At 49.3% G+C, this 11,455-nt stretch overlaps 1 protein-coding gene across 1 annotated transcript; it reads left to right on the top strand.

Annotated features, from left to right (window-relative positions):
- Nucleotides 1–10,260: 10,260 nt before the first annotated feature.
- Nucleotides 10,261–11,079, top strand: OLIG3 (oligodendrocyte transcription factor 3; the record flags this gene model as incomplete). Its single annotated transcript, XM_081140252.1, has 1 exon — nucleotides 10,261–11,079. The coding sequence occupies one exon, from the start codon at nucleotides 10,261–10,263 to the stop codon at nucleotides 11,077–11,079; it is 819 nt and encodes a 272-aa protein (XP_080996378.1).
- Between the last annotated feature and the right edge of the window lie 376 nt (nucleotides 11,080–11,455).

The following is an 11,455-nucleotide window of genomic DNA, read 5'->3' as shown; positions in this document are numbered from 1 at the left end:
GTGGCTTAATCAATGCTTCCTCTTTGCTTCCCTTCTGCTCTCCTAGTAGGTTGGCTTTTCATTCTCATGCAACCTCATGGTCACAAAATGTCAGCCACAATTATAGTCATTTTTATCCTAAAGAAGAAGAAAGCAGAAATAAAAGAGATTTCCACCTGGCTGGTGTGACTCAGTTGGTTGTCATCCCATGCACAAAAAGGTCAGCAGTTTGATTCCTGATCGATATCTTTTTCATCCTCTCTCATTGATGTTTCTCTCTCTCTCTCCCTCCCCTCCTCTCTCTGAAATCAATAAAAACATATTTCTTTTTTAAAAAGAAAGAAAGAAAAGAGATAGCCTTTTGTCAGAGAAGAAAACAGCTTTCTCAGAAGCCTCCAGCAGGCTGCCTCTTAGTCTCATTGGCCGGAATGGGGCCATGTGGCCCCCTCTACCTCTAGCAGAGAAAGTGAGGATCTGACAAAATGGAAATAGTTTACCATGATTGACACCAATCTGGAGCCATCACCTCACTGTGACCACATTGTCAAATATAAAAAATTAGACATCTGTTTACAAGAAAGAAAATGAGGGGTGACTTGGACAGGGAACTGGTGGTACCTGCGTGTCGGCCCAGGGCCCCCAGCATCATGGTCCCTCCTGGCTTAGAGGATGACAGTAAGCAGTGGCCACTGTGTAATCCCTGTGTGCATGATGTGGCAACCCCTCCATATTTCTTAGTCCATTCACTTCCCACTCTCCTAAAAAATTGGTTTATATCTTTTGTGTCTTTAAATCCCCAATATCTTGTTCCCCAATTCTCACTTTCAGCTGTGAATTGCTTCTTATTTGACTGAGGAAATGGGATTAAAAGAAGAAATCTTCCGAAAGCACCTACCCCCACTTCCACCTACCTTCCTGAATCTGGGTCTATTGTCTTCCTTCTTGCTGTCCTTTCTGTGTCCCTATTTAAGGCCCATCCCCTCTGCTTGTGAGTAGTGTCCATCCCTTCTCACCTATTCAAGGGCATGGATCCAGCAATTGTCCCCTCTCTCCTCTGCATCATCAGTTTCTTCTCACTATTCACATCAGTCATTCCCATAAATATATACACATTCTGTCATTTCTCCCATCTTCAAAAAAAGGAAGAAAGAAAACACTAAAATACTGCTATAGTATTGTAACATTTTTCTGCTTCTCTTTTTAGCAAAACTATTCGAAAGAGTTTTTATAGTTACATTTTCCATTTTCCCCATCCCATTTTTTACTCCGACTACTACCCCCACTTACCATTAAAACTCTTCTATTATAGATTGTCAATGACTCCCATGTTGATAAATCTCAGTCTTCCTCCCACCAGACCTATCAAGAGAATTTGACCCTGCTGATAACTGCCTCTCCCCTAAAACTCTGCATTCAATTGGCTTTTTCCTACCTTATTTAGAGGGGCTAAAAACTAGCGTCATACTGTCTTCTAAAACTAGTGGATTCTATATCTCAATTTTAGTTCTAAAAGTCACAGCACTTTTCAGGTACTTATTCCAACTTTTGAGAGGTACCTTGGCATGCTTTATATTACTAATTCTCAGCTTGCCAAGGGGTGGGGCGCCATAGGAAAGAACGGGTCCCTGCCTTAATAGTGATGGGAGATAAGAGAAAGTTTTAAAAGAACACCAGGATAATATTTTTAGAAGGCAAACTGTAAAAGAATAAATCTAAACAAGTATTGTGGGCTGGTAAGAATATATACAGGAGACAGGGTGAGAAAATTTTTTTTCAAAAATGAGATTTTAAAAGGTTTGCAAAACACGATTATTTAATCCTCACAATGGCGTATGTCATGAGTATTAGTTTCAGTGTGCAAATGACAAGATGAAAGTTCAGAGATAGTAAGAAACTTGTGTAAGTCTGTGCAGCTGGTAAGTGGCAAAGCCTATCCAGGAAATGTGATGGGTTGTGAAGTCTTTCGTGTCTAATGCCTGCCTCTGGTCTTCACACCGTGAAGTGGGCGCTCTCATCAATGGGGAGGTGGCATTAAGAGTCATCAAAAACTCATTTATTGCTCTCCAAGAGCTCATCTTTCCTATAAGCCCAAGGTATTTTCAAGCTCTGGCCAGAAGACAACTTATTTTTTAAAAACCTACCCAACATTCTTTACGTATTTATATTCTTTGCTGATATTTATTTTTGTTCCCTTTGTTATTGATGGCTTTATCACAGGGACATGAACGACACCACAAACATTGAGAGGAACTATTCCCTTGTTATCCTAGTCTGGTCTTAAAAAAGAGGTTTTCAACCCCAATCTGCATATGCCCTTTAGTTTTTAGTTTTTGCAGCTGCTTAAAACTTTTTTTTTTTTTAACACTTTATTAAATTTATTGGAGTGACAATGGTTAATATGAACATATAGGTTTCAAGTGTGGGTTTCTATGTTACAAGATCTGTATATTGCTGTGTGTGCCCACCACTCTATCTTCTCCCTTCACCATATATTAAGACCCCCTTCTTAAAACTCTTAAGGTGAATTGATTATAGACTCTTGGCCAACACCTTTTCTGCCACATCAATCTTCTAGCAATATTTTTCTAATGGGTGTCTGTTCTTGGCATTACTTTCCTCAAAGGCATTGTTTTCCATTTAATGTAATTACTTTAATTAATAAATCTAATAGGAGCAAAAGAGCTATTATCTCCTGCTTTACTTTTACAGGAGTCAAAACTTTGATAAAGATGAAGAGACAGGGCAATTATAGCAAGTGTACTTGAAACTTATATACATAATTGCATTTCATTTCTTTTTATACATATAAATCACATATAAAAGCTTTTTTCAAAGAAAAAGAATTTTGACTCTTGAAATAATTTTAAAATAAGCTTATAAATCATCAAAATAAAGATTGTTTTTCTCTCACTATGGATTTCTAGTCTTGTATCCTTACTTAAGTAATTGTATTACATATCGCATTTTGAGCAATGGGGTCACTGAAGTTGTCCTTCAATATAAAGCTGAAAGTTTTCTAATTTTTTCTTCTTGGCAATGGAAAAAGTGAAGAACTTATTAGGGAACACTGTCCAGCAGTGCTAGTCTGGCAATGCTACAATATCTACAGTATTGACTTTCAAAAACTCTATTTCTCAGCAGGGTCTCAGTCCGATAGTGTTATCAGTTTTTCACTGCAGCTCTACAGCTTTCTGCGCCCCCCCAGTACCCAGAAGGACCGTGCCCAAGGAGTGCCCAGGTTCGCCCTCAGGGCTCAGCCTCAGGCCGCTCGGCTGGCTGCAGCTGCGGCGGGAGTGCCACTGAGCCCGGAGAGGGCCAGAGTCCCTGGGCGCTGAAGCAGGGCCAGCGACTGGCTGCCCTCTGACTTCTGAAAACAGCCACGATGTGCTCTTAGAATATCATATTAGCATCAAGGTTGCAATTTCCATACATTTATAAAATAAACACATGTTTTGGGAGTGTTTTCATATGAACAACTCCATAAAGTGCACTTAAGGGTAGAATTAAGTTTACGTGTTTTGAACTAGGGATGTGTACACAGTATTTTCTACACCCTCCTTCTCTCTCTTTTCCTTCTCATTTCAAAGGTATGTGTGTTTTTTCCTGACAGTCTACTTGTATTTATTATACTTGCCATAATAAAAAGAAAAACAAAGGTCTAAAGTGTCTAATTGAAATAATCACCTCTGTGACTATAAATAGTTCAATATCCTGCTATTTCTTATTATCCAGGGTTATACATAATCAGAATTCCTAGGAAAATATGAGGGTTTGGAAAATTATCAAGTTTCTCGCATCAATACTTTAAATAATGTCATGTTATGAAAAGGTATTTATTTCTATTATTATTTTATGTTGTAAAAATTAACATATTCCAAATGTATGACCCAGTTCTTGATAGTACTGTGGAGAATATCATTTCAGTTGTTAAACAGGAAACTCAGAGTGGTCCTCATGTAAAATATAGAATGATAAATACCTAGAAACTTGGAGTGATGGTTTGTTTCCAGCCTGCTTCCTCTCTCTCTACCCTCCACACCACCCCGACCACCAAAATAAAAGAAAAACAGAACCTGAGGCTTGAATTGCCTGGATAATTGCTTTAATTTTATTATATATTATAATATAGTATAAAGATGAAGATGAAAACTCAGCTAATATTGTAAATAGTGACATTTTGGTTTTAGAAACTTTACATTCAGACTGTGCGTGTTATGCAAACAAAATAAGACATACTTATAAATAGAAAACTACAATGGACTACTGAGAAAGGACCATAGATTACATTTTCATTTGTTTTTTGAAATAATGAAGCAGGGTCCACCTAATCCATACCACAGATTCTGTATAAATCAATCATGGAAATGTTGATTTTTTTAAAATTGCCATTTTGACTTTTCAAGATTCAGTAGCAGACTCCTTAATTATCATCTCAAAGTAATGTAAGTAAATCTATATTTATTAGGAGTCCATATAACATTTCAAATCCAACTCTATTTATGAACAGATGTATAATATGTTGCCTTTATTATCATCTAAAATAAATTATTTCTTTTTATTTAGGACTCAAAGGCTTCAAATAAACATTTTAATGTATTTAACTTTATGCAAACATACATGTATGTTTCAGAACGTACATGTATAGATACTTATAATGAAAAAGTGGCATAATGTTGATGACACAGTGTAAACATCTTTTTATCTTCTATTGCTCTAACCATAGGTTCTTACATTCTAATCTCTTTGTGGTATCATTTATTTATATACTTTTTGTATAAACCCGAATATTATTGAACGGAAAATGAAAATAATAAATATGCTACATAAGATATTTATCTCTAAAATAAATATATATCTCTACAATAAAACTAAATTCCTTAAGCATGTTGGCAAAGAGTACAGTGATATTTATCTAATGGAATAGCTTCCAAAAATAAAAAGCAGAATTTAGTATTCTGTGCTGTTTTATGTTAAGATATAAAATTGTATACATTGACTTTAACTATAAAGTCACAAAAGAATTGAATTAATAACAATAAAATACTAATCTGAACTCATCTACTTAGTGGTTTTTAAAGTATTGGTATTAATAGAGCTACAAATCCACAACGTCAGGGCAATGCCAAACATGTGTGTATAAGTATGCAAATTTTAATATAACTCATTGGTTTACATGATTGATCACTGGTGATATTTAAATCAACCTAAACATTTCAATCTTGTGAAAAAATATTTTCAATTTATAGGCTTAGGAGAGAAACTCAGAAGAGGTTTTGGCAATTGAGCAGATGTTACCAGAATGGGGGGTGGGGTGGGGAAGTACTGAAGTATGCTCACTAATTGAGCAAAATCCTATCAATGAAGCCCAGAAGTTCATATCTCCTTTGACTTCGTCAGTCTTTAAATAATTGTAATGAGTCTGTAAGTTCTAGCCAGACTTGCTGCTTATGCATCATTAAAATCCAACTTGTGCTTCTGCCAGTGTATTAACTTGTCTATATATTCACATAATTAGCGCCGCGTGGATTTATGCTATTCTGGGGCTGCCTTGCATCTTCCAATCTCACATCCAGCATTTCGAAAAGCAGTTACTATCTCATAAAATTCTACTGTCCTTCATCTTCTGCTATATTTCCTGTACGAAAATCAGATTTTAGAAAGAAGTGGGGAAATACAGGACAGATCCGTGAGCATTCAAGATATTATGTCAAATATGGGGCAACTCAAAAAAACAAAACACTTTGGTCAGTGGGACCAGATCCACCCCCTGGGGCTTTTTCTATGTAATTGTTGGGATTTCAAGGCTGGCCTCTCCGACTGGGGGCCTGGGGGTCCGTCCCCAGCTACACCTCCATCAGCTGGGACGCGCAGCTGTGGGAGAAAATCATTCCTGCCTCGCTGTGATTTATTTTGACATTTAATTGTTTAAAATTTGTCTTTTTTTTTTTGGTAAAGGCTTCTCTGATCAACCCAACAGCCTTGACTGACCCAGCCCCCACTGCTACTGTTGAGAAGCAATTGTTTTACTCAAATAAAGACAGAAAACTACTTTCTGAGAAGTTCCTTCGTGGTCAACTAGTTTCTAGACTATTTCTCCGGTTGCACAGGCCGGCACATCTTTAGAGCTATCGGGGGTTTCCTTTTATCTTTTTGGTTTTGAAAGAGGGAGTGGGTTAAAAGGTGAAGCCCCAGGGCAGCCTCCCGCCGTTCCGTCTCGGCCAAAGTTTCCGCCGGTCAAGTTTGGGGCTGGACGATCGGCAGGAGCCCTGGACCTTGCTGATTGCCCGGCTCCTCGCAGCAGCCGCCCCGCGGGTCAGCCCGCGCGACATTTGCCGCTGGACTCTTAGGAGGGTGTTGGGGGGGGGGGTGCTCCTGAGCCCAAATCGCCTCGGCCTCAGGCAGGGGCGGCAGCTGCGGAGAGCAGCTCGGTGGCTGGAGCTGCGGAGCGGTGGGCGCCGGGCACCGAGCGGCACGCAGCGGGCACCGGGTAAGAAACGGACCCTGGTGGCGGGGGGTGGAGGGAATGTCGGAAGAGCTGAGAAGCCTCCGGAGCGCGCGGTCCCCGGGAGTCTCCGAGCGGAGGCTGTGCGCCCTGGGCGCGTGGGGAAGGCCGGGCTGCTCTTCCGACCAGGTCCGCGCGCCTACGCGCTGCTTCCAAGTGCTGTACAAAGGCTGAGAAACTCTCAGGCTCTTCCCAGAGCCAAGACTGCCGGGCGGGAAGCAGCCCGCGCGCCTCGGGACGCACCTGTTGCCGGGGACGACCCAGCCCCCGCGCCGCGCCTGCCCCTCTGCGAGGACTCGGGGTGTGGCCGGGGGAGCGCGGCCCCGCGCCGCCGCTGGGTGGCTCGCTGCGGCTCCCCGCCTGTCTGAGGCTCAGAATGGGCCCCGGCCAGGGCCAAGGTCAAGGCGCATCTCCGGCTAGGGCCCCTCTGGGCTGCTTCAGCAGCTTCTGCCCAGGGCCGGCTCCCTTCCTCTCCGCACCCTGCGCGCTCCCGGGTGCGCGACGGCAGCGGCGCCCTCGGGAAACCCGGCCGCTCGCGCTCCCGAGCTCCGCGCCTGCCCTCCTCGGTTCCGGCTCGTCCCGGGAGGCAAGCTTGGGGCGGCGCGGGAGCTGCCTGCCGGGCGCCTTCGCCCTCGGGGCCTTGGCGAGTGTCAACCCATTTTACCGCGAGCAAAGTTATGGCTCCTTTATTCACTCCCCCTCTTCTCGTTGCCAATCTCTCCGAGAGACAGGGTAGGACGAACAAGACTCCTGGGAGAGTCCGGGGCTCCCGGAGCCCTGGCTGAGGCGCTGGGCCCTGGGCCAACTGCACTGTCACAGCGGCCCTTCGGGAAAGCAGAGGGCGACCAGAAAGGGGGGGGGGGCGCACGGTGTCCCGGGCGGCGACAGACGGCCCTGGGCCGGACAGGGCAGCTCTGCCACTTCAAGCACCGCCGGGTCACTGGAGCTAAACACCCTTTGGGGGTGGAGGGGGTCTGGTCGGTGCGGGCGCAGGCCCCGGCCCCCTTCCCCCCAGCGCAGCCCCCTGGGAGCTGGTCCGGGTCAGCCTGCGCCCCTCTCTGGGTGGAAAGGCGGTGCCGAGGAAGACAGCTTTCTGGTTCCCACGCCCGGAACCCCGGCTCCGGCCCTTCCAGTCCTGCAAGTGAGTTGTTCACTTGAACTTCGAGGACGGCTTCCAGCCCCCCGCCCCCCGCCCCGTCTTTCCCCCTGCAACCTTCTCGCTCGATTGCTTTGGGGAGATTTTACACCTTTTTTCATATTGCCCACTGAGAAAACTGGGGTTTGTAATAAGGTAGAAGACCTTTCATGAGCGTGATTTTTCCACTTTCTCGCTTGCCACCCTACCTCCAAACAGGCTTTAGTTCTTCCCAAAACCTAAACTGGGGAGCAGCACTATCGGCCAGGGCTTGGGAAAGGCGCACCGACGCCCGGGGATCAGGGGGGAAGCTCCGCCGGACTGTGGGCCGGCCCAGCGCGCGGTGGACAGCGGAGCGCTCCCTGCCCCCTACCCCACCCCCACCCCCACTGGATCTGCAGGCCCGACTCCGAAGGCCGTGGTCTGGACCGCGCCTCTCCCCGCAGCTCCCGTGGGACACCCATTCGGTGTCCTAATGCGTGCAGCTCTTCTGAAACCCTTTTCACATAAGGGGGGGGGGGGGGGCTTGAGTGCCTCTGAGCTAACATGGGCGAGTCTAGTGAGTCCAAAAACATTCCTTTGGCTTGGATATTAGGGGTGCGTTTGGACATCGATCTTTCCACAATCAGTCGAATTTCTCGGCTTCTCTGGTTTAAGAGACTTTTCTTCCGTGGAGGTGGCGACTGTTGGCGGAGAAGAGGCTCGTGTCCAAACTTCAAGGGCATTGAAGTCCGGACCTTGACGATGGACTTTTGGCCATTTTCTTTTTTTACAGAGAAGCAAAGTTTGGTGTAGAAAAAGCATCCGTTCCAATATTGCGTCTCCCCATCCAAATGGCACTGCCACGCTGCTTTCGCAGGGTGACCGCCGCCCACAGGACACAGACTCGCAGCGCGCGCGGACTCCGGACCGGGCATCCCTCCCTCCCCTGTTGACTGTTCCATTCGCGTCCCTGGAAAGTGAGGGCTCCCCCTCCTCGCGAGTCCCGGAGACTCACAGTGTCTCTGCCGCGCAGACTGAGGCCCTAACTACCCCAGGTTCCCGGATTGTTTCGGTTTCACACTTTGCACCCAGACACTCAGCACAGCCTAGAGTGTGTCTCCGGTTCCTCCGAGCCCGGGGCGTGGCGGTGCCCAGGTTCCCGTAGAGGCGGCGCCCGGCACCCGCACGGACAGCTCCCAACTCCAGGCCGGTGGCATATCCCAGAAAAACCGCGCGCTGGCCCGCAGAGCCCTCGTGCGCACACAGGGGCTCTCCCAGACCCTTTCGCTGCCGAACCGCGCGCGCGCACACACACACACACACGCGCACACACACACACGCACACACACACACACACACACGAACGCACGCACACACACGCACACACGCACGCACTCACACCAATGTAGTTTATTCCCCACCCAGAGCTCCCGCGTTCGCTGGCCCGCCTCGCGCTCCGCACAGCGCGCAGAGGCCGCCCGGCTGGGCCGCGCCGGGGACTGGCCCACCTCGGTCGGGGTCGCCAGGGTCCAGCGGCCGCGGGACACTCTCTCCCGAGTTCCCCGGAAGCTTTCCAATCCCTAACTCCCCCCGCCCCGCTCCTTTTCCTCCCTTCCCCTTCTTAAATTGCTCTTCTTGTAACACTAGGAATTTTTTTTTCTCTTACGGTTCCAAGTCTAAGAAGGTACAGAATTGGGCATAGCTGAAATTCTTTCAGGAATCAATTTTTTTAAAAACGAAAGAAAAGACACAGAAAGCAAGAGACCCATCCCCAAAGCAACACCAGGGGCAAACCCATCGCCAGATAGGAATCGCCCGTGGAAACCTCACCAGAAGGCCCAGTAGGCAGAATGAACACTGTTTAGGAAAGAGAGCTAACTAAGAAAACAACCAAGAGATGCACGTTGGCTGCAATCTCGTCTCGCCCCCCGCCCCCCCATCCGCATCTGCCCCCGAAACCGTTCCATTCGGACCTTTTTGACCACATTTGTCCAAAATTGAGGGTCGGTATGAAAGGAACGGGAAAGAATGTTTCAGTTCGCGTCTCCAGACCCCGAGGAACTCCGCCAGGCCTCTGCCCGTCCTCGCCTTCCTCCGGTTTCCTAGGTGTGACTTGGTGAGGGCCATCAGCAGAGGGCTGGGGGTGGAGGCGAGTCTTTAAAAAAAAAAAAGTCAGGAAGGCGCGAGCAGGAGCGGTGAGTGTGTCAATCAGAGGGTTTTGTGCCGGGGGCTCCCAGCGGTGCGCGCAGAGGTGCCCCGGGCGGCCCCATGAATATGAATAGGGATCCTCGCGGACCCGGGCGGCGAGGCGCACCGCCCCGGAGGATGGCGCGTCATCCTAGCCAGCCCAGGACAGATAGGAGGGTTTCTTTTGTCTCTTTTCTCCGCAGCAACTCTATAAAAGCCCCTCTTTTTCGGCGAGAGGTTAGTTCAAGCACGCACACCAACTAGCTGCCCAGGAAACCGCCTGACCAGAGAGAGGGGAGTGGGGAGGGAGAAAGGCGGGGAAAGACAGCGCGTCAGCTTTTCTTCTCACGTCTTGTGGCTGAGAAGCGAGGTGCTGGGCTGCGCAGATTTTTTTTTTTTTTTTTAGAAATTCAAGATTTTCTTTAATTTCCCGCCTAAAGCCTCTCCACGGTAGGGACGCATCCCCTGTCATAAAATGAATTCTGATTCGAGCTCTGTCTCCAGCAGAGCTTCATCTCCGGACATGGATGAGATGTATCTGAGGGACCACCACCACCGACACCACCACCACCAGGAGAGCCGTCTGAACTCGGTCTCTTCCACGCAGGGCGACATGGTGCAGAAGATGCCCGGGGAAAGCCTCTCGCGGGCCGGCTCCAAGGCCGCGGGGGAGAGCAGCAAGTACAAAATCAAGAAGCAGCTGTCGGAGCAGGATCTACAGCAGTTGCGGCTCAAGATCAACGGGCGCGAGCGCAAGCGGATGCACGACCTGAACCTCGCCATGGACGGGCTGCGCGAGGTCATGCCCTATGCGCACGGGCCCTCGGTGCGAAAGCTCTCCAAGATCGCCACTCTGCTGCTGGCCAGAAACTACATCCTCATGCTCACCAGCTCCCTGGAGGAGATGAAGAGGTTGGTGGGAGAGATCTACGGGGGCCACCACTCGGCCTTCCACTGCGGGACGGTGGGCCACTCGGCCGGCCACCCCGCGCACGCCGCCAACGCCGTGCACCCGGTGCACCCCATCCTGGGCGGCGCGCTGTCGTCGGGCAATGCCTCGTCGCCGCTGTCGGCCGCCTCGCTGCCAGCCATCGGCACCATTCGGCCTCCCCACTCGCTGCTCAAGGCACCCTCCACGCCGCCCGCGCTGCAGCTGGGCAGCGGCTTCCAGCACTGGGCCGGGCTGCCCTGCCCCTGCACCATCTGCCAGATGCCGCCGCCGCCGCACCTGTCCGCTCTCTCCACAGCCGGCATGGCGCGGCTGTCCGCCGAGTCCAAGGACCTGCTCAAGTGAGCGGCGCGCCGGCCCGGCTGCGGAGCGCGCGGGAGAGCGGCGGGAGGGGCCGCGGTGCGGGGCCGGGGCGCAGGGGGCGGCGGGGCGCGCCGTCGGGAGGGCGGGCGCTGGGCCCCGCCGCCTCCCGCGCGGGCTGGGAGCTCTCAGCCCCCACTTGACCCCCAGGGGGAAAGGACCGAAACCAAACTGCAATTTCGAGGTGGTAGCGAAAGGGGACTCGACCCAGACGTCGTGTGTTCCGAATGCATGCTTCTTCCCCCCGCCGCGCCAGGCTTGCTCACTGCCATTCGCTCTTGTCAAAACTGCATTTGTTGTATGACTTGGGAATCGGTGTAGTTACAGACTTGCGAAGGGACTTCGGAGTTGGCGTTCCCTG

The sequence above is a fragment of the Miniopterus schreibersii genome (genome assembly GCF_964146895.1).
Source record: "Miniopterus schreibersii genome assembly, chromosome: 6".
NCBI lineage: Eukaryota > Metazoa > Chordata > Mammalia > Chiroptera > Miniopteridae > Miniopterus > Miniopterus schreibersii.
Note: the sequence above shows the minus strand (reverse complement) of the source record. Positions and strands in the feature narration are given on the sequence as shown.